This window comes from Callospermophilus lateralis, chromosome 10, assembly GCF_048772815.1.
Source record: "Callospermophilus lateralis isolate mCalLat2 chromosome 10, mCalLat2.hap1, whole genome shotgun sequence".
Lineage (NCBI taxonomy): Eukaryota > Metazoa > Chordata > Mammalia > Rodentia > Sciuridae > Callospermophilus > Callospermophilus lateralis.
The window spans coordinates 70,789-93,086 of NC_135314.1; the positions used below are offsets into that span (position 1 = coordinate 70,789).

The 22,298-nt window shown below is 49.5% G+C and overlaps 1 protein-coding gene across 1 annotated transcript; it reads left to right on the plus strand.

Moving 5' to 3' along the window:
• Window positions 1-605: 605 nt before the first annotated feature.
• LOC143408712 (regucalcin-like) lies at window positions 606-3,045 on the plus strand. Its single transcript, XM_076868570.1, has 4 exons — window positions 606-816; window positions 1,371-1,502; window positions 2,560-2,714; window positions 2,995-3,045. The coding sequence occupies exons 1-4, from the start codon at window positions 606-608 to the stop codon at window positions 3,043-3,045; spliced, it is 549 nt and encodes a 182-aa protein (XP_076724685.1).
• Window positions 3,046-22,298: the final 19,253 nt, after the last annotated feature.

Consider the following 22,298-nt stretch of genomic DNA (forward strand, 5'->3'; position numbering starts at 1 on the left):
TCTAATGCAGAGCGCATGGGCGGCTCCTGCAACTGCTACCTTGGCTCTGCAGGACACAGCAGGTGACATGCCACCGCCTGGGGCTCTGTTGATTTGGGGAAGCACAGAGGGAGGGACGGGAAGGGGAGGGCGGAAGGGAGTCGCCGCCCCCACCTGGTGGAGCCTTCAGCTGGCTGAGGCCAGAGGGCGGTGGAGTCCCAAGAGCTGAGCGAGCAGGACAGGACCAGGGCTGAGGAGCACGTGAGCCGCCCCAGTATGGGAGCCCTGGGCTGCTGGGCCTCCTGGTGCTGTCCAGGAAGGACCCTGTGAACTGAGTCCCACGGAGCGCAGGGGTCTCACAGCAACCCAATTCACAGGAGCATTGAGAAGTGAGCCCTTCTGGGGCAGAGGTCTCCTGGGCAGAGAGGCCAGGGTGTGTGCTCCGGAGCCAGCCACCTGCAGATCGCACCCACCCCAGAGGCTCACTCACAGATGCCGCCTGAGGGCCATCCTGCCTGCTGTCCCCCGACTGAGGGTGACCACAGCTCTCTGCACAGCGGGTCTGTGTGGGGTGGGCAGGACAGGGTGGGGTGCTGACCACTGACCTTCCACTCTCTCCAAGCACCATGCCAGAGGCGTCCGCCCCAGGAGTGTGGGAGCCGGGGCAGGGCTCCCTGTACACACTCTATGCTGACCGCTCCGTGGTCAGACAGCTGGACCAGCTGGGCATCCCCAACGGGCTGGACTGGTCCCTGGACCATCACACTCTCTACCACGTGGACGGCCTGGACTACTCTGTGCAGTCCTATGACTACGACGTGCAGACAGGAGGCCTGGGTAGAGGCCACCGTTGCTAGCCCCCCACGCCCTCCCCAGAGGAAGGCCTCCGTGGCCAGCCCCCACACCCTCCCTGGATGGGGCCACCGTGACCAGCCCCCCCCCCACACCCTCCCTGGGGTAGGAGCCTCCATGGTCAGCCCTCACACCCTCTATGGGTGGGGCCCCCATGGCCAGCCCCCATGCCCTACCTGGGCGGGGCCTCCCTGGCCAGCCCAGCACGCCCTCCCTCAGGTATGGGCCTCTGTGGCCAGCCCCACATACCCTCACTGGGGTAGGAGCCTCCATGGCCAGCTCCCCACATCCTCCCTGAAGTACGGGCCTCCATGGCCAGCCCCATAAGCCCTCACTGGGCGGGACCAACCATGGCCAGCCCCCCATGCCCTTCTCGGGGAGGGCCTTTTATGGCCAGCCCCCCACACCCTCCTGAGTCCCCTCCTGGGGTCCCAGATGCACCACGGGGTCTGTCACTCCCTCACGTTGTTGAGGCCACACTATGTAACCCCCTGGTCTGGGCAGTGAGGGGCCACGCGCCTCTGTCTGTCCTGCCGCAGCAAACCCACGACTGGTGTGCCAGCTCGAGCCAGAGCAAGGCATGCCAGATGGGCTGTTCATGGACACCACGGGGACACTCTGGGTGGCCTGCATTGATGGAGGCAGGGTGATCCGCATGGACGTGGAGACAGGTGTGTGCACAGGGCAGTCGGTCAAGGAGGGGCCATGGGGTGCTCTGTGCCACGGTGTTCAGGGTCCAGGAGTGGGACCACTTGCTTGTCCAGCTACAGGGGGACCTGTGCAGATGGGCAGTGCAGGGAACACAGGGGCTGATGTAGAAAATGACCACAAACCAGCGGTTGAAAACTACAAGACCTTGTCCTCTCCCACCCTGGAGGGCGGAGGCTGGACTAGGGTCACAGGCTGAGCTCCCTGCACAGGCTCCAGGGGGCTCCTCCTGCCTCTCCAGCTCCTGGGCTCCAGGTGGCCCTGGGCTGGTGGCCCCTCCCTGCAGTCTCTGCCTCCGTCTCCACGGGGCTCCTCCTCTGGGTCTGTGTCCCCTCCTCTTCTCTTGGGAGGACACGGCCATTGCATGAGGGCCACCTGACCCAGGAGGAGCCCATCTCAGACCCTTCACTAACGACCTCTGCAGAGACCTGTTCCCACACCAGTCCCACTCACAGGTTCTGGGGTGCAAATGTGGACAGGACCCACCTCTTACCATGGTGTCCAGTTTCCTCCATGAGCTCCAGAGAGGCTCCTCCTGCCTCTCCAGCTCCTGGGCTCCAGGTGGCCCCTCACTCCAGCTTCTGCCTCTGTCTCCACGGGGCTCCTCCTCTGGGTCTGTGTCCCCTCCTCTGTCTCTTGGGAGGACATGGCCATTGCATGAGGGCCCCCTGACCCAGGAGGAGCCCATCTCAGGACCCTTTACTAAGGACCTCTGCAGAGACCCTGTTCCCACACCAGGTCCCACTCACAGGTTCTGGGGTGCAAATGTGGACAGGACCAACCTCTTACAATATGTCCAGCTCCCTCCAGGAAACTGGCCTCTCCAGCTCCTGGGCTCCAGGTGGCCCTGCTGACCCCTGCAGTCCATGAGGAAGGGCAGACTTGGGGATCAAGTGCTGCAGGTGCCAGGGAGAACCAGCCGGCCCAGGGCCCCACTGGGGAGTGGGCAGTCAGGCCACCTGGGGTCCAGCAGCAGATGGGTGGCTGGGCTTCAGGGATGTACCTGAGCTTTACTCACAGGGACGCGGCTGTGCACCCCGGAGATGCCAGTGTCCAGGGTGACGTCCTGCTGTTTCGGGGGGGCTGACTACTCCGACCTGTACGTGACCTCTGCAGCGGACAGCCTGAGTCCAGAGCAGCTGTTGCGGGAGCCGCAGGCAGGACACGTCTTCAAGGTCAGTGGGGTGTCCCTGCCAGGGTCAGCTTGGCTCCCGGCCATGGCTGCTCGGCCAGGTGTAACGCATCTTGACCTAGGGGACTGGAACGGGCTTGGCAGCATCCATGGGGACATCTGTCCACCTGGAAAACAGCCCTCCCAAGGCCCCATGTGCCCTGCTGTACACAGAGACGTTTACGGGAGGTTTAGGAAGCTGGTGTGGCTGGCACTGCCGTGGCTGGTGCTGCCGGGAGACTCAGCTGTGCCCAGGGACTCACCTCCACCCTCTCCTCCTGCAGGTCCTGGGCCTGGAAGTGAGAGGCCTTGCATCCTGCCACTTCTCTGGCTGAGGAACCCCACCGTCCAATGCAGCTTGAGCCAGGCCTCCGTCCCTGGGGTCAGGCCAGGCTCGGCTCTGGCAGGGCACTCCCTGCCTGACCGCTGCTGCCCTGGGATGTGGTCCCCCCCAGGACTGCCCCATGCTATGTCCAGTGTCACCCAGCTTTAGCTTGTAATGCCCCTGTGTGTTCTCCAAGGTCCCCACAGGTCACCTGCATTCCCCAGAACATGTGGCCACACTGGTGTCTCTGAGGTTGGCCTCTCTGCCTCCACTTGGTGCTGGGTCACTGAGAGGTGGAACCTGAGCATGGGCTGTAGCTTTGCTGGACGTGCACAAGTCCTTCAGCCAGGGATCGAGCTGGACATCAGTTGCCTTCACAGCACTGGGCGCCCAGCGCCTCTACTTCCAAACAGCCCATTTAACCCTGGAAGGCACCTGCACTCCAGCAGTACCCAGTCCCCTGCCCAGCCCCATCAGAGCTCGGAAATTCATAGTTCTGATGATTTCCGGTCATCCTGTTCCCCATTCCTCCTCAGTGGACAACTGGGTCACTTCTCCTTTCTGAGCCTTGTGCATGGTGCTGCTGTGAATGTTCACACACAAGTTTTCATTCCAGCGTCTCTTTCTGGGCCTTCAGGGACATACCTAGGCTGGAGGTAATGTGGAATATGAACTCCCTGCATAACCCCAAGAGGCCCCTGTGCACTGTGCCTGCACAGGGGCTCCACGCTGCCCTCCTCAAATGCACATGCTAAGAGTGACATAGAACGTTGAGTCCCCGACTCCAGAGGGCTCAGCACAGAGCTCCTGGAGGTCCCCACACAGGTGGCCTGCAGCTGCACACGGCTCTGCTTGCCAGCTGCTGGGAGTCTCTGTCCTGGGGTCGCCGTGGTCATGGTGGCAGAGTGCAGCTTGTGCTGTGGGCAGGGGCAGGCAGTGCTGTGAACAGGAAGGCCATCCTGGGGCTCGAGCCTCCATCCTGGGAGTGAGGCCTGTGTGGAGTTGGTCCTGGCCTAGTGGTCAGTCCTGGAGAGGGGCAGCTGGCCTGGGAAGAGGGAGAGACCTGGTCTCAGGTGCAGCCCCTGATACAGGGTGCTGAGGGGCCAGGCGGGGACCTTAGGGAGGCCAAGCAGGGGCCCAGGAAGTGGGCATCCTCCTGCTGACCACCACTGTCTGCTCAGGGGCTGGGAGTCCAGGAGGCAACTGTGTGGGAGACCAACTTTGACGTGACTGAGTCACACTCCCCCGCTGGGTGCTGAGGCGCTCAGTCACAGAAATGTGGCAGAGCTTTCCCCACCTTCTTGGGTTCGAGGGTCGGTGTCTGGGGCATGGATTTGTCTTGCTACAGCCCATGGGTGGACCTATGCTCACCTGTTCCTTTGTGATATAACCCTTGCCCTGTTTAGGGTAGAATCTTCCATGGAAGTGCCTTGTGGGTCCCCTTCTCTTACTGTGTCCTTGGGTGTGGCCTACCCAGGTGTCAGTCAACCTGCTGACAGTGGACATCATGAAGATAGACTCAGCCCCCTGAAACCTGACCCCTTGCCTCATTTGAATAGCTTCTCCTCAATAAAAGGGGTCAGTGCATGCTCTCTCTCTTCCTGAGGACCCTTAAGGTCAGAGGAGCCGTCACAACGACCCCAAAGAAAAAGGTATTTGTATCTCTTGTGTGGTCATTTTGCACAGCCCAGTCAGCCCAGTTTACCTGGAGTGGCCCCTGAGCCTTTTAGTTGCAAGAAGAGAAACCTGGCACATGATTTTGGAAATTCAAATGGAAATGAAACCCATTAAACACTATTTGTCAAAAAGTGGTGATTAAACAAGCTTTGAAAACTATATTCAGTGAAATGAAAGTATATGCAAACCAAAATTTCCACAAAAATTGACTCATAATCATCCAAACTAAAATTTGAAAAAAAAAAATTAAAGAGAAACAGAAGAAAATCCATGTAATCTTTGTGATACTGTGTGTGTGTGTGTGTGTGTGTGTGTGTGTGTGTGTGTTCGTGTTCTGGAACTGGGGACCAAATGCAGCACACATGGTGGACAACCTCAGCTACATACAACCTCAGCTACAATACTCAGCTACATCCCTAGCCCTTGGTGATGAGTTTTAACACACAATACTAAAAGTAAATTGGCAGAAGAAAATATTGATAGCATGGACTTTATAAAATCAAATTTTTACCAAGTGTGGTGTTGCATGCCAAGAATCCTAATTACTCAAAAGGATGAGGCAGGGGGGCTGGGGATGTGGCTCAAGCGGTAGCACACTCACCTGGCATGCGTGCGGCCCAGGTTCAATCCTCAACACCACATACAAACAAAGATGTTGTGTCCGACGAAAACTAAAAAAATCAATATTAAAAAATTCTCTCTCTCTCTCTCTCTCTCTCTCTCTCTTTAAAAAAAAGGCTGAGGCAGGGAGATTGCAAATTCAAGGCCAGCCTGGGAGATTTTTAAAGGGATGGGGTATAGCTCAGTGGTAGAGCACCTGCCTGGCATATGTGAGGCCCTGGGTTCAATCCCCAGCATCACATGAAAAAATTAAATTGTATACTCTGTGAAAGACAGAACAAAAAGAAAAGCTATAGACTGAGATAAATTATTTACAACATGAAATTCTCTTGTGCAGAAACCTCTTGTGAAGAAGCATACCACATAACTCAGGCAGACAAGGCCATCGAGGAGGTGCAGCTAACTCCCTGTTCCTTAAGTGTGGGCCCTCTATAATGACTTCCTCCAGAAACACATACAATAGGGACATGCAGAGAACAGTAACTCCACAGTCAGAAACTTGAAAGGCACTCCCCAGCCAGCTGAGCACACTCAGTACTAAAGTGACATTCACCTTGAGGGCTTGAGATGACAGAGCAGCTCTCCACCTCTGTGACCTGCTTGCCCCAGACCCACAGCCCCAGGATAAATATGAGAAAAACATGGAAACTTGAAAGGCACTCCCCAGCCAGCTGAGCACACTCAGTACTAAGGTGACATTCACCTTGAGGGCTTGAGATGACAGAGCAGCTCTCCACCTCTGTGACTGCTTCCCCCAGACCATGGCCCAAGTCTAGATGTGAGGAAAAACAAGTAAACCCCAAAGTAGAACAATCTACAAATACCTGACAGGTCCTCCCCATGTGCCGAGGTCACTGGAACAAGGAAGTTCAGAGAAACTGTCACCCCAAGAGGAGTCTACAGAGACATGTTGACTAGATGTCATTTGGGGTCCTGGATGGGGTCCTGGAACAGGAAGAGGCAGAACTGAGAATCCAGAGGAAATACAACTTCAGTTATTTATAGCATACTAGTGTTTATTCTTCATGACAAATGGTCTAAGATGTTAATACATCTGAGATAGTGCACCTAAGTCATCACAAGGGCAAAGTCAGGTTGAGGCTTCCTTTGAAATTTCTGTATAAAGATAAAGATACTCAAATAAAACTTTAAACATGACTACATTTCCAGGCTGGGTTGTGGCTCCATGGTAGAGAGCTCACCTAGCATGCACAAGGCACAAGGACATGCCAGTCACATGCCTGTCATCCCAGTTACTTGGGAGGCTAAGGCAAGAGGATCATACATTTGAGGCTCACCTGGGCAATACAGCAAGACCATGTCTCAAAATTAAATTTTAAAAAGGGCTAGGGATATATGTAGCTACGTGCTTGCCAAGCACATACAAGGCCCTGAGGTCAACACCCAGTGTGAACAAAAACTCTCCAGGCCACACAACTGATCACAGACAACCATTGCAGGAATAGAACAGGGAAGAAGCCATTATATCAACCTCCCAAAAATAATTAAAGTAAACCTGCACTTTGTTCAGCTCACAATGCTAACATATCTAACCTCTGCTTCTACTAATTTAAATATGATAATATTTTAAATATGATAGCTTTTTAAATATGATAAAAAGTGTATGTACTTTTCTAATAAACCCAGCAGATGTGCAATATACTCAACTCTGCTCTAAAAGCCAACTTATAAGCACATAGGGGCACAATCATTAGGATAAAATGTAATTATGGCACTTCACATGAAATAACTCTTAGTGTTAATAAACATATAACCTCAAAAGAAGAAATTCAAATTTCTGAACTCAAAACATAATGGTATATTTTCAATGATACTTCAAACAGATACAAAACACAAACAGAGTTCTCCAACAAGAATTCCTGGCAATATACAAAGCATCATGCTCATCAGAAGACCCAATCCCTTGCTTGCAATGAATAAGAAAACAACTTTTTATAAATGTAAAACTTTAGGGCCTGAGGATGTTGCTCAGTGGTAGAGCACTTGCCTAGCATATGTGAGGCACTGGCTTCGATTCTCAGGACCACATAAAAATAAACAAATGTAGAACTTTAATAAGACATAGGGATATGCTTTCTAAATTGAAAAATAGAAAAGAAAATGTTTGTTTAAAAATTTATTTTTAGTAAAAAATATTTCTTAATTACACAACTCAGCTATTGACTTGTCTCTTCCACATTGTAACGACTTGGATCCTAAGGAAACTTCATCTACAGTGGTTTTAAAAATCATGCAGGGGATGGGTTGTGATGTGGCTCAAGCAGTAGCGCGCTCGCCTGGCATGCATGCGGCCCGGGTTCGATCCTCAGCACCACATACAAACAAAGATGTTGTGTCCACCGAAAACTAAAAAGTAAATATTAAAAAATTCTCTCTAAAAAAAAAAAAAAAAAAGAATCATGCAGGGGACTGGGGTTGCAGCCCAGTGATAGAGCACTCGCCTAGCATGTGCAAGGCCCTGGGTTCAATCCTCAGCACCACATATAAATAAAATAAAATAAAGGTACTGTGTACAACTAAAAAATGAATATTAAAAAAAGGATCAGGTGGGGTTGTGGCTCAGCGATAGAGTGCTTCCTTAGCATGTGCGAGGCCCTGAGTTAGATCCTCAAAAGCACATAAAAATAAATAAAGGTTAAAAAAAAGAATCATGCAATATAATAGTTGACATTAAAATTTTTTCTTAGAAAAATTTCATCTAAATCTGGAAGAGATATTGTGAGATATATATGTGTGTGTGTGTGTGTGTGTATGTGTGTGTGTGTAAATACATAATGTTTTTGAACATATCTCTGGATACCTCTGATGCTTGAGTTCTAGCAAATGACATTGTGTGTGTGTGTGTGTGTGTGTAAAAATATATGTGTGTGTGTATGGTGCTGGGATGGAACCCAAGGCCTCTCACTTGCTAGGCAAGTGCTCTGTCACTGAGCTGCATACCCACTATGCAAAGACATCTCAATAAGTAGAAAATAATTAAAATCATTAAAGATTATCATGAGAATTTTCAAACAAGACAAGTTTCTCAATGGAAAACCAAGAAAGCAAAAAGCATATTTTAAAAATATTGCTGAGGGAAAACAGCAGAAGTTCACAGGATTAAGAATTCTGTAGAAAATTAAAAAGAACTGAAAACCTGGTCGACATGGGGCATTTCCTAGGAAATACAGACATTGCAAAACAACTAAATTAAGAAAACTCAATCGATCCATTAGCATAGCAAAGTTGGAACTGCTGCTGGGAGATCTCCCACTGGAAAAGACCCTGGGATCATTAGGTCTCACAGCTAAGTGTTACCTGACCTTTCACAAATTCTGATTTTATTTCAAATGTTTATGATTTAGATAAAAAAAAAAAGGTGACTTTCCTAAATTCAGTTCATGTTCCATCAAAGCCTGATATAGTCAAGATATTTCATCCATGTGGAACGTCAATGTTTATTCAACAGGCTATTTTGTGCACCACTGCAAATGTACTGTCAATTAGTGCCCTGAGCTGTGGCTGAGAGAGGCAGGGCCTGGAAACAGGGTAGGGTCTGGAGGAGGGCCACAGTCTGGACAGGGCAGGGATATGGAGAAGAGATGTGGGGGCCTTGGGGGAGGGGTCTAGACAGAGTCTATGGAGGATGTGGTCTGGGGGATGGGGTGGGGTCAGGAGAAGAAAGGCAGGCCTGGAAGAGGGGCCTGGAGGAGGGTCAGAGCCAACAGGAGGGACAACAGATGGTGAGGAATACTGGCCTTGGTGGTCACTCACTCAGAGCCCCTAGTTCTCTAGCCTTCCATCCCAACAACCCACCTCAGGGAAACTGACCTGAGCTGGGTGGAGGCAGCAACAGTCTGCCTCACCCACCACCCTCCACAGTAGGCCCCAGCAGCTTCACTGAATCCTGGGCAGAAGTCCCTGGCCACTATGCAACCAACCACGAGTGCAACCAACCACGAGTGCAACCAACCACTATGGACAGCAGTACAGAGATTCCTCAAGAAACTAGAAATGAAGCCATCACATGATCTAGCTCTTCCTCCCACCCTTTTTTTTTTTTTGGGGGGGGGGGGTATTTACCTGAAAGAACAAAAATCAGCATGCTATAGGAATACAGCCATATCAATGTTTAAGCCAGCACAATTCTCAGTAGCCAAGCTATGAAACCTTCCCAGGTGTCTGTCAACAGATGAGCAGATAAAGAAAGCATGGCATATACACACATCAGAGTTTTACTCGGCCATAAAGGAGAATGAAATTACTGCATCTGCTGGTAAATGAGTGGAACTGGAGAACATCATGCTAACTGAAATAAGCCAGACTCCGAAAGCCAAGGGTCAAATGTTTTATCTTATACACAAAAACTAGAGGTAAATAAGGAAATATAAAATGGGGAGATCCCATAAAGATACAAAGGAGGTCAGTGGAATAGAATGGGGTGTAGGGGGAGAGAGGAGGGATGGGAAAAGGGAGGAACTGAAGAATGAAACTGACCAAACGATCTAAGTACATATACGACCACACCACAGTGAATCCCCCCTCCATGTCTGTCTATAAACCACCAGTTTAACAAAACAATAAATAAATAGAAGGAAGACCACTAGAGAAAGGGGAGCAGGAGGACGGAGGTGGAGGGAACATGGAAATACTGGGGTGAAACTGAACAAATTATACTCCATGCATGTCCGCATACATCAAAATGGACCCCACTATTATGGATAAGTAAAATACACCAGGGCTGGGGCTGTGGCTCCGTGGTACAGCACTCACCTAGCACACATGATGCCCTGGGTTTGATCCTCAGCACCACATAAAAATAAATAAATAAAGGTATTGTGTCCAACTACAACTAAAAATAATATTTAAAAAAATTTTCAAAAGAGGGAAGATGCACATATACTGACAATTAAACTGGAATTCTCTCAACCAAAGAAAAATGTGGTTTATGAGTTTAGTTTCGTGAGTTTAGTTCCATGAAATGTGGTTCATGAGTTTAGTACATGGAATAAACTTTCTTAATATTTTTAGATGTAGATCAAACAAACACCTGTATCTTATTTATTTATATGTGGTGCTGAGGATCAAACCCAGGGCCTCACACATGCTAGGCAATCACTCTACCAGGAAGCTTCAGTCCCAGCACTGAAATACATTTTTAATAAAAGAATTTGTTACAAATAACATACTAAACTGAAATAAAGTAGTAGGCTGGTAACACATGTGCTTTTCCATATTTCCGTGTTCTTTTCTACTACTTTGACACCATTAAAACAATAAGGAGGGCTGGGGTTGTGGTTCAGTGGCAGAGCACTTGCCAGGATGTGCGAAGCACTGGGTTTGATTCTCAGTATCAATAAATACAATCATGGACAACTAAAATAATATTTGAAAAAATAAGCAATAAGGAACACAAGTAATGGAGTCTCTCCTGGGCTTAGAACCCTCGTGCATCATTCCTCCTTCATCCCACCCAGGATCTCCAGGAAAAACCTGGGGTAACTGTAGGAAGATGATGAGGGGCTGGGGCTCCGGGGTAGAGCAGTCGCCGAGCACGTGCAAGGCTCTGGGTTCAATCCTCAGCACCACATAAAAATAAATAAATTAAATAAAGGTATTAGGTCCAACTACAACTAAATTTTATTTTAAATTATGGCAATATATACCTAATGTAAATTATTTTTAAACAGACAATGAGGGTCACAACCTAGACCTAGCCTGAATGAAATAGTGAAGGAGCAGGGCGCACAGCCAGGCTCTCCTCAGCTCAGTCCCAAGGTGGGGCCCTCTCCTCACCAACACATTTCCCACACCTACTGCGGGTCATTCCAGAAGCTTCTAGTGCAATTCCCTCAGGCAACTCAGAACAAGAGAGCTCCAGGCATCCCTAGATACATGACCGACAGTGTCCCCGAGCCAGGCATCCACCGGAGGTAGCTCTGAGGAGAAGGGAGCTCTGGGCATCCCTACAGACATGACGCACAGTGTCCCCAAGCCAGGCATCCACCTGAGGTAGCTCTGAGGAGAAGGGAGCTCCACGCATCCATAGAGACATGACCCACAGTGTCCCCAAGCCAGGCATCACCCTCAGGCAGTTCTGAAAATAAGGGAGCTCCAGGGGTCCCTAGAGACATGACAATAGACCCAGCTTGATTCCCTCTTAAAATTGGGAACCATCTTGCCACAAAGCCATGAAAAGCTAAGTTTGGTTTCACTGTAAATTACTGCAGATTCTGAACCTGCTTGGAATGCCTGCCCGGGGCCTTGGACTCCCCCTGCCTGGCCATCTGACCAGACAGCAGCCCTCTCTGAAACTGCAGTGACGCCCCATAAACCCTGGCCTTCCCTGGCCAGACAACGCCGCTCTCTGAGGCTCTAATGACCTTCATAAATTCTGATGTCGGGGCCAGCAAAAATGTAAACCAGCCTTTGTGCTCTGCTGTCGAGTGTTGCTAGCTGTAACCCCCTTTGTGGAACTTCCTGGGTATGGAGCTGCGCTGCGAGGGAGCTGGGGCTGTCTTTTCCCGTAGTTTTGGGTGGGAGAAGCAGCCCGGATGGTGGAAATAATCAGCTTGATTTCATTTGATTTTAATTGGAGTCACTGGTCTTTTCTTTGCGTCCTGGTCTGACAGTGACCCACAGTGACCCCGAGCCAGGTGGCTCCCTGAGGCAGCTCTGAGGAGAAGGGAGCTATGGGGGTCCCTAGAGACAAGACCTCCAGTGTCCCCAAGTCCAGTGTCCACCTGAGGTAGCTCTGAGGAGAAGGGAGCTACGGGGGTCCCTAGAGACATGACCCACACTGTCCCTGACCCAGGTGGCTCCCTGAGGTAGCTCTGAGGAGAAGGGAGCTATGGGGGTCCCTAGAGACATGACCCACAGTGTCCCCAAGCCCAGTGGCTCCCTGAGGCAGCTCTGAGGAGAAGGGAACTATGGGCGACCCCTAGGACCGACAGTGCCCCCCAAACCAGGCGCCCACCTGAGGCAGCTCTGAGAAGGGAGCTCCAGGTGTCCCTAGAGATATGACCCCCAGTGTCCCCGAGCCAGGCATCCACCTGAGGTAGCTGTGAGGAAAAGGGGGCTCGGGCCCTCCCTGAAGGGCGACCCACAGTTTCCAGGAGCCAGGCTCTGCCGAGTGGGCCCTGAGGAGAAAGCTCACCTCTCACCCTGAAGGAGGAGGACTGGCATCAAAGATGGCAGCGAGGCCCCTCCCCTGATGACCACGCCCCCCGATGGCCAAGTGCCCGGATAGCCACGTGCCCCATGGCCACGCCCCTAATGGCCACCCCTGATGGCCACGCCCCACAGGACCCTGCTCATGCTCAGAGGTGGTGCCCACCCCTAGTTCCTGGTAAACCTCAGCCCTTTCTCCACTCTCAGCTGTTACTGGATAGAACCTGTCCCCACTGCTGTCACAAGGTCTGGCAGAGTTGGCTGTGTCACCATGGAGTGGAATCTCAGGAGAGGAGAAAAAGGAGCCAGAAGCCCACCTCCCCTTCACCAGAAAGCAGGGAGCGGAAACTCCAAACCCCAGCCCTTGTGCTGCAGCTAAAGAAAATTTAAAGTCAGACACCAAAAGCCATGCAGGAGAGGGTTCTGAGAAGTGACCGTGAGGTGGAAATAGACTAAGAGAAAAGTGAGGCTTCAGCAAAAGCAATCTCAAGGGGGAGAGTGGGCATCTCCAGGCAGGGAATAAAAGGAGACAAGGCTGTCCCCAAACTTCACTACTGTTGATGTTTTCAGGAGAACTGGGGACCACCTCTGTACTCTGCCCATCAGGTGGTCAACTCCTCCTTCACGTTGGGCAGTGGAGTTGTTGACCTTAGCCGGTCCTCTCCAGAACTGTCATGGTGACCATCCTATTAGGGGGCTTCATCTACAAGTCAATCCGTGTTGATGTGGGCGCTGGGGTCAATTGCTGCTCAGAAGTTACCTTAGTGTGACTGTGCTACTAAAGGGATCTCCTGTAGTGGCACCCCCTCCTCCACAGAAAATCTTAACTAACTTTCCTCAGAAATCTTCACCATAATTGATTTGAGGACTCTCAGCAAAAGAGTCTCTGTCTACAAGAGAGATCAATGTAGGTAAACTTCCTATTTTCCTGTTTCTCTATTTCACTTGGCCACTGCCCTGGAAGAAATCATCACTCCAGGTGCTCAACACCCCATTACTAGTTTACCACAGACATTTATCCAGTATAGCAGTTTGTAGAAGTGTGGGGAGCCAGTCTGAATGACCCACACCTTCCAGTCCTGAAGCAAGAGGCTCTGACTGATCCTTTCAATCATTTCATGGTGACTTGGGCATTGTCCCAGCTCAGAAAGTCGAGGCATGTCTTCAGATGTAGGTGTCACCCCTGAGGTTGAGATACACTCACCTGTTCCTCCATAATCCTACCCCTTGCCCCTTTTGGGATAGAATGGTCCATGGAAACTCCCTCTGTGTGTCCCCTGCTCTTGCTCTGCCTTTGGTGTGGCCTTAGATGTCAGTCAACTGCTGACACAGACATCAGGAAGCTAGACTCAGCCCCCTGAAACCTGACCCCTTGCCTCATTTGAATGGCTTCTCCTCAATAAAAGTGTTCAGCATGAGCGTGTGTGTGTGTGTGTGTGTTTTCTCTCTCTCTCTCTCTCTCTCTCTCTCTCTCTCTCTCTCTGCAGACCCTTAAGGGTAGAGGAGCCATCACCACAGGACCCAAAGGAAAAGTATTTCTCTGTTTCTTGTGTGATTATTTCACACAGCCCAGCTCACCTGGAGTGACCCTGAGTGTTTTAGTCATGAGAAAGGTGACAATTTGTGGCTGATATGCAACTCTAGGATGAATTTTAGAAATTTAGTGGGTTTGGAATTTCTCTCCAGAAGTTAACCATGCTTAGGATTGCAGAGTATTGTGGGCTGAATTGTAGAAAGTAAGTAAAGTAGAAGAAAAATCTGTGACATTGAACTTCTTAATATTTGGGAGTAGTTTGTCTTTAGAAAGAAAAAAATTATTTTTATAATTCTAGAGACTCTTAAAGAACTATTAAGATGATTAATGGGATATGTTGTTAAGTCTTCTCCCATGGGGAAAGTGCTTTTGTGAACTTTTTTGGATTGTTTTTGTGAATTTTTATATTGTGAAATATTAGGTAAAGATTTGGGGAAGTTATATACTTGAAGTCTGTGCTTGGAGAGTGAGAAAAGGGGAAGGAGGATTTTGTGATGAGACTTGATACAAGGATTCTTTAGCTGTGGAGGAGTGAATGTTATTTTTGTGAATACTCAGAAGGTTTATACTGAACCTGTTTGCTACATTCTTGTCCTACTGAATCAGAAAGGCTGGAACTCAGCCACTGAGGTCAAAAGACTTTAGCTGCTGTTCCCTGTGGGGTCTGTAACTAGACTCACAACCAGCAGTGCTTTTAACCCTTAAGCAACCTGGCCTGGGTGCCAAATGAAGACTGCCCTAAAATCTGAGAGAAACACTAGTGTCTGCCATTAAAACTCACTTTTTTTTTTAGAGAGAGAGAGAGAGAGAGAGAAAGAGAAAAATCTTTAATATTTATTTTTAGTTTTTGGTGGACACAATATCTTTATTTCATTTTTATGTGGTGCTGAGGATGGAACGCAGCACCCTGAGCTTGCCAGGTGAGCACACCACCGCTTGAGTCACATCCCCAGCCCCTAAAACTCACCTTTAAAGTCCTCTGTGCTACAAGGAAAAGTACAAAACACAGGAGAATACAAGCTGCTACCAGTCCCTAGGATCCTGCCCAGGTTGGGGCATAGAGACAAATCTAACAGAATCCCACCAGCTAGGGGAGCTCAGGGAACCTTTGCTGACTGTGGCAGCAGGCTCCATGCTGTTTCCATCACCATGGTAACCGCTGGAAGCCTGGCAGAGCGGGCTTCCTGGTCTCGCCTCCCACATTACAGTTATTTTTGAATTAAATAACCTGACTTTTCTCTGTGGTTATGTTACTAAATAATGCTATTGATGGGCGGTTTCCAACTATGCTTTTTTATATTTTGCTTTTAATTTTGAAGGTTATGAGGGTGCACTTGCTTGTCGCAGGAACAAAAGCCGGCAATGTTCCTGTGATGAGCATAAGACCCTTACTCTCATTCCTGATTAAGTAATTACAAAAAATAAAATATACACAAGGGTCTTATTTCAGCTACATCATGTGGCATCACACATTTATTTATGCACTCCTAGTTAAAAGTAAATTGAAATTGATCCAAATATCTTAAGAACCACGTGGTTACATAAAGTTAATTCAATTATAAGTTATGCCCTTATTAATAATATATTTTTCTAGGTACTTGGATAACCTATAGTTCTTAATTCATAAAATGATTAGCATATATGTCTAATTGTTTAGTTAATATATACTTATCTAATTGCTTTTCTTCAACAGAAAACACAAAATTTATATACTTCTTATACATGCATTTATCTGATGTTCTGCCTTAGATCCTCTGCTTCTGTTTACAGATATTTTAGATACAGACATTTTAGATAAATATATTTTACTATAAATTTGCTTTCAAGAGAGAATCTCTAGTTCTCAAAGTTATCATACAATTTTTTTTAAATTTTTTATTTTAGTTGTCATTGGACACAATACTTCCATTGTTTAATGTTTTTAGGTGGTGCTGAGGATTGAACCCAGTGCACCGCACGTACTAGGCAAGCGCTCTACTGCTGAGCCACAACCCCAGCTCCTTTATCAACTTTAATAAGATGACAAACAAATATAATTCTATCTTCAGAAATATTCAAGGGCTTTAACTATATTTTCATTGATATTTTATCTTATCAAAGTACAAAAATTTATTAAATTCTAAGGTTTTCAAAAATTACTCCAAAGTATAACCAGGAAAAATTCTAAAAGGAAAAGATTCTTCAACCAAGAGGAAGCACACATTGGAGGTCCTAAGAAGAATCAAAAAATCATCTTTGGGTGAAACAAGGTCTTTACATTCTAGGTTTTCATGATAAAAGTATTTTCCTAAACCAGAAAATCTTTATATCATTATCTAGACAGATGATATAAAAAGTTAAAACAATTAAAAAGAGATTTATATGTAAGATAAGAGAAGTTACCAATCAGGCTCCATGGTAAGAGCTGGAAGGGGGAGGAAGGGAGGGGAGAAGACTCCCCCCTTCTCAGTCGCTGTCCTTGAAGGGTTAACTTGCCCAGAACAGTGAAAGACAAAGCTGCTTTTGTGTGAACTTCTGCAGACTGGGAACTTCTGAGCCCTTCCCCTTACATACTGGGTATAAGGTTCTGAAACTACTGAACTCAAAGTTCAGGGGGATTGATTGATTACACCAAAAGCTGTGCCCTCTGAACCTGGCTATAGACAAATAAAATCTGCTTCCTGTTTGGTGTCTTGCCTGGTCTGTGTCCTGCAGCACTTCCTTTCCAGACAAATGGAGCCACCTTTAGCCATGATTTGTAGCTTCCCACCAACCTCAGTGGACAGAGTTAGTTCCATTACTCCTTTTTCTTGACATGTCTTCTCATTAGCTCCTCTGCTTCAGTTTATTTCTACAAATTAACTACCACCTTTGCTTTCTCATCTACTTTGGGAGTACTTTAAAGAACTCTTGGGACCTTGCCTGCATTTCAATGCTCATTGCTAGCTACTACCTAACACCTGCACCCCAGCCCTGCACTCCACCAGGCCAAGCGCTGCTGCAGCCAGGGGCCAGGTGGGCAGGGGTGCAGACATGTGCAGCTGCAGGAGCTGGGAAATTCACTTATGTGCCCAACAGAAGCCCAGAAACAGCCCACTGCAGAGGCCTCTGGGAAGTGAGGTGTTGGAGACAGAGCGACTTAGCCAGAGGCTGCCCCATTTTCAGATCATGGTTTTTCAGAAAAGAAGTTAAGGCTGGATGCAGTAGCACACGCCTGAAATCCCAGTGGCTCTGGGGGGTGAGGCAGGAGGATCACAAGTTCAAGGTTAGTCTAAACAATTTAGTTAGACCCTAAGGAACTTGGCAAGACCCTGCCTCAAATTTAATCTCAGCCCATGATGACCACTGTCAAGGGGAGAACTTACTTCAGATCAAATTCTCTGGTGATTCTGGGAATGCAGGCTTCAGCCCCTGCCTTGGGGCATTCTAACTAATTCTAAATAATTCATTCTAGATGATTCAGCTCTAGTCATGGATGCCCCTGGGAGCTGCAGGCTACACTTCCATTCAGAATTCCCAGGGAATCTTGACTGTGAAATCTGGTGTTCTACACCCACACTGTAACCACAGAGGATCTGAGAGCTGTGTGACACATGCTGTCCAGGCACCTGGAGGGCCCTGGCCTTGTCACCTGGTGTTCTGCCCACACAGCCCTTAGCACTGGGGACCATGGGGCTGTGTGCCACGTGCTGGTCCAGGTGCCCTGGAGGACCCTGGCAGTGTCACCTGGTGTTCTGCCTACACACCCTAGGCACAGAGGACCTGAGAGCTATGTACCACATGCTGGTCCAGGTGCCCTGGAGGACTCTGGCATTGTCACCTGGTGTTCTGCCCACACACCCTAGCCACAGAGGACCTGAGAGCTGTGTGCCACATGCTGGCACCTGGAGGACCCTGGCAGTGTAGTCAGGTGTTTTGGCCACGCAGGCCTCACCCCAGAAGCCTACAGAGGCTGCAGGTACCACATACTCCAGGATTCTGGCCAGTGCAGTCCAGTATTGTACAATGTGGTCCTCATTGGGAAATTTCTGTGAGGTGCTATTCGGGAGCCCCTAGGGATTCTGGGAAGTGTATTCGGCCCATGCAGCCCTCACCATAGAGGCTCCTGGGAGCTGCAGGCCCCCAAGCACCAGGGACCTTGTAGTGTGGTGCTCTGTTGGTGCAGACACATTATAGTGCCCCCAGGAATTCTGGGCATTGTAGTCCGTACTACTCAGGCAGCCCTGACCTCAGAGGTGTGTGGGCCATTGATTATTCTGGGTAATGCAGTCCATGGTATCTAAGTGGACCTCACCATCAAGGCTCCGGGGATCTGCCTGCACACCCCAGATGCTTTTCCCTGAAGCCCTCGACAGGAAGGTGTCTGGGTGCCCAGGGCTTAGGGATTCTGGGCAGTGTAGTCTGGCCTTCTGCACAGCCCGCACTGTGAAGGCCTCTGGGACTTGCAGGCTGCACACTCACCTGGACAACACCTCCCCCCAAGGATTCCAGGTAGTATAGTTAACTTCTCTGCCCTCCCGTTCTCACCACAGAGGATCCTTAGAGCTACAGCCCTTGAGGGTAGTGAGTCATGTAGTTCTGCCCACTCACATCAGAGGGTTCTGGGAGCTAAATTCCCCCTTAGGGTTGTGGGTCCTTCAGTCCCAGGGCTTGCTCAGTCACCAAAGAGGGTTCTGGGAGCTGCAACCCCTGAGGATTGTGGGTAATGTAGTGCAGCTCAATTACTACAAAGGATCCTGGGAGCTGCAGCCCCTGAGGGTTCTGGGTAACATAGGGTAGGTTTGGCCTGCACAGCCCTGCTGGGAGGACCACAGGAGCTGCAGACCCCATGCTTTCCCTGGTTCCCTAGAGGTTCCAGGTTGTGCTCTACCCACACAACCCTCACCACAGAAACCTCTGGAAGTTACAAGGTTTGCAGGGATCCCCAGGGATTCTGAGCACTGAAGCCTGGTGTTCTGCCCTTGCAGCCCTCCCCCAGAGGTTCCTAAGAACAGCAGGCATCCAAGGGTAATGGGTAGCACAGTTTGTCATTTTGTCAGTACAGCCATCACTCCAGAGGTCCCTGCAAGCTGCAGGTCCCCGAGGGTGATGGATACTGCCATCTGTCATTTGACTTATGCTGCCCTCACTGCAGAGGGCTCTGGTGATGGCAGGCCCTGAAGGATTCTAGGTAGGACAGGCCATCATAACCTTTGCAGCTCTCACCCCAGAGTCTCCTGGGAGCTGCTGGCTGTATTCTCACAAAGCACCTGGGGACTCTGGGCAGTGCAGTCCAGAATTCTGCCGCTCACACCCACCTAGGCCCCTGGGAGCTTTGGGCCACGTGCTTGCCCTGGTACACTGAGGATTCTGGGCAGCATATCCCAGCGACTGCCCGCCCAGTCAAGAATCCTCCACAAAGGCCTCTGGGGTCTGCAGGCCACACAGTTGCCAGGAGCCCCCATCATTCTGGGTAGTAGTGGTCTGCCATGCAGTTCTCACCAGAGGCTCCTGGGAACTGTGGGCCCCGAGGATTCTAGGCACTGCTGTCCAGCATTCTGCCCACAGGCCCCTCAATGTGAGGCCCCTAAGGGCTACTGGTCCTGGTACCCCAAGTATTATGGGTACTTCAGCCAAGAAACTGCGCATGCAGCCATCCCCACTGTGGGACTGGTCAGAGGGCCCACCCCACTGGGACAGACTCACCCAGCAAACCCCAGCATCATCCGGTTTCTTCTAAAAAATTGTAGCCACGTAATGGAAAGAAGTCTTTAATACAGCCACAGTTGAAAATAATCATAATTCTTTAATATCTAACACCCAACTGATACACAGATTTCTCCAGCTATTTCAAATAGACTTTAGATAAAGTCAAATGAGGTTCTAATAGGAGCATGCAGTACATTGGATTAATACATCTGAAGTCCTCCTTTACTTGTGGTTGATTCACACTGTAGATCTTCAAGTCTGTGTTTTGCTTCTTCGTTTGGTTTCATCTCAGAGCTCCTGGGATGGAGCACTCCACCCCTGATCTAGAACCCCACCACAAGGTTCTTCTCGTAACCGACACAAATGCAATATTTACACTTAACGTAACTTTTGAAGTTTAACACATAGACTTCTCAACATTTCTCAAGTACTTAAACCTATAAGAAAAATTAGTCCTTAAAACATGAATAAGAGCAAGCAATGAGGTGCACATTAGCCCTTCCCCTCAGGCCCCAGTGGGACTCCAGGCACTGGGCCTCCCTGCACCATCCTGAGTGGCCATCTGGGTTTCTCCTGTGTCCTTGAATTTCTCCCCAAAATACACTCAAGCCACACAAAACACACTGAAGGGACATCATGACGAGCAGCCAAAGCCTCAGTGAGGAAAACTGTTGTAAAAGAAGTTCTGCTGAAATATTACCTGGGAAAGCAAAGGACATGGCAGAACTTCTTCCTCAACCCACCAGGCAGTGCCCAGGAAGCCTCTTCCTCATGTTTTCCTCACCTGGACCTCGGTCATCCTGAATCCACAGTGGAGTCTCCATGGGTAGGTGCCAAGGAGAAGGAAGCCCTGGTCCTCACCACAGACATATCCCCCAGGCATCCCCAGGCCATGGTGTCTCTCCACGTGGGTCCCCAGGGTAAGGAAGTTCTTGTCCCCACCTTAGACAGAGTCCCCAGGCATCCCCAGGCCATGGTGTCTCTCCAAAGGGTCCCCAGGGTAAGGAAGCCCTGGTCCCCTTCTTAGACATATCCCCCAGGCATCCCCAGGCCATGGTGTCTCTCCACAAGGGTCCCCAGGGTAAGGAAGCCCTGGTCCCCACCTTAGACAGAGCCCCCAGGCATCCCCAAGCCATGGTGTCTCTCCAAAGGGTCCCCAGGGTAAGGAAGCCCTGGTCCCCACCTTAGACAGAGCCCCCAAGCATCCCCAGATGTGGCATCTCCCACTGGGTCCCCAGGAAAAGGAAACTTGCAGAGGACACAGAACACCATCCCCCAAAAGCAGGTGGTGGAGACAGTTGTTATGCGCGCCCCCTGCTGACCGCCATGGGCAGCGCAGGGCGCCGGAGGCTCAGCCTTCAGAGCTGCCTCTGCACACCCTAGTGCCAGTCAACAGAGAAGCTCGGAAATTCATAGTTCTGATGATTTCTGGTCATAGTTTCATAAATCAAAAAGAAAGAGGGATGGGGCGGTATCAGTGGCAAAGCTCTGGCCTAGCACATGTGAGGCACTGGGTTTGATCCTCAGCACTGCATTATATAAATAAGATAAATAAAGACATGCTGTCCATCTACAACTATAAATCTAAAAAAAAAAAAAAAAAAACAGAGCCTTCCTATGTCTTGGTCAGAATGGATGGAGATAGAAAGCTGCAAAGTACATGGCCCCTAGGCAAAATTCCACTGATTTCCTATATAGTGGCATCATGTAGAGGAAAGAGTGGAATATGTAAACTGGAATAAGAGAATTTTAAATGTGTTAACATGTAAAATAGCATCCTCCAACATTGAAGTACCTGCTTTCAGAAAATCTTGAAACAGTAGAAAGAAATCAAATGCAATATAAATCAATGCAGAGATATTCCTGTTCAGGTCTCAGTGTCGTTAAGATGAACCTCCTCTGCAGATTCAGTGCATTCCCAGTGAAATTCCCAGCAAGCTGTTTCTGAACCTAGGATCCAGACGCACCTCAAGAAGGCACACAACTGCAGCCCAGAACCTGTCAAAATACTCCATAGACTTGCGTTCACAATGCGAAACTGCAAAACTCTAGAAGACGTGCATGACCACATGCTCCCTCTGTCTGCTGCCAGGCTCCTCCCTCGGCTTCTCCTGGCTCCTCTCCTGGTTTCCTCCAATCTGGAGCCTCAGAGGTGCAAGCCAGACAGGGATGGGGGTGTGTGCACGTATGGAAAGGCATGCAGAGGTGCATGGGATGTCTAGGGACTCTGCATGTTTCCTGCGGGGGCTGAGGGCGGGCACTCCCCATGGCAGCCAAAGGCAGAGTAGTCACTGCCTCTGCCCTCTAGAGTGGGGTGTGGGGGGGTTCCTGGACAGGGATGCATGATCCCAGTCCTCCTGAAGCAGGTAGAAAGATGGTGTTCCCCCAAGTCCACACACCCTGCTGGAAGCAATTGCCCTGAGCTCAGGGACTCAGCATAGTTTGTGCCTCATGTGCAACACCCCCACCTCCACCTCGTCCATCAAAACAACTGCCTGAGGAAAGCTCAAGGCTTCCAAGAAAACTTACTCTGTCCTGGTCAACACCTGACGACAGGCCCCAACCTCCCTTTCTTCAGTCATTTAATAGAAAGG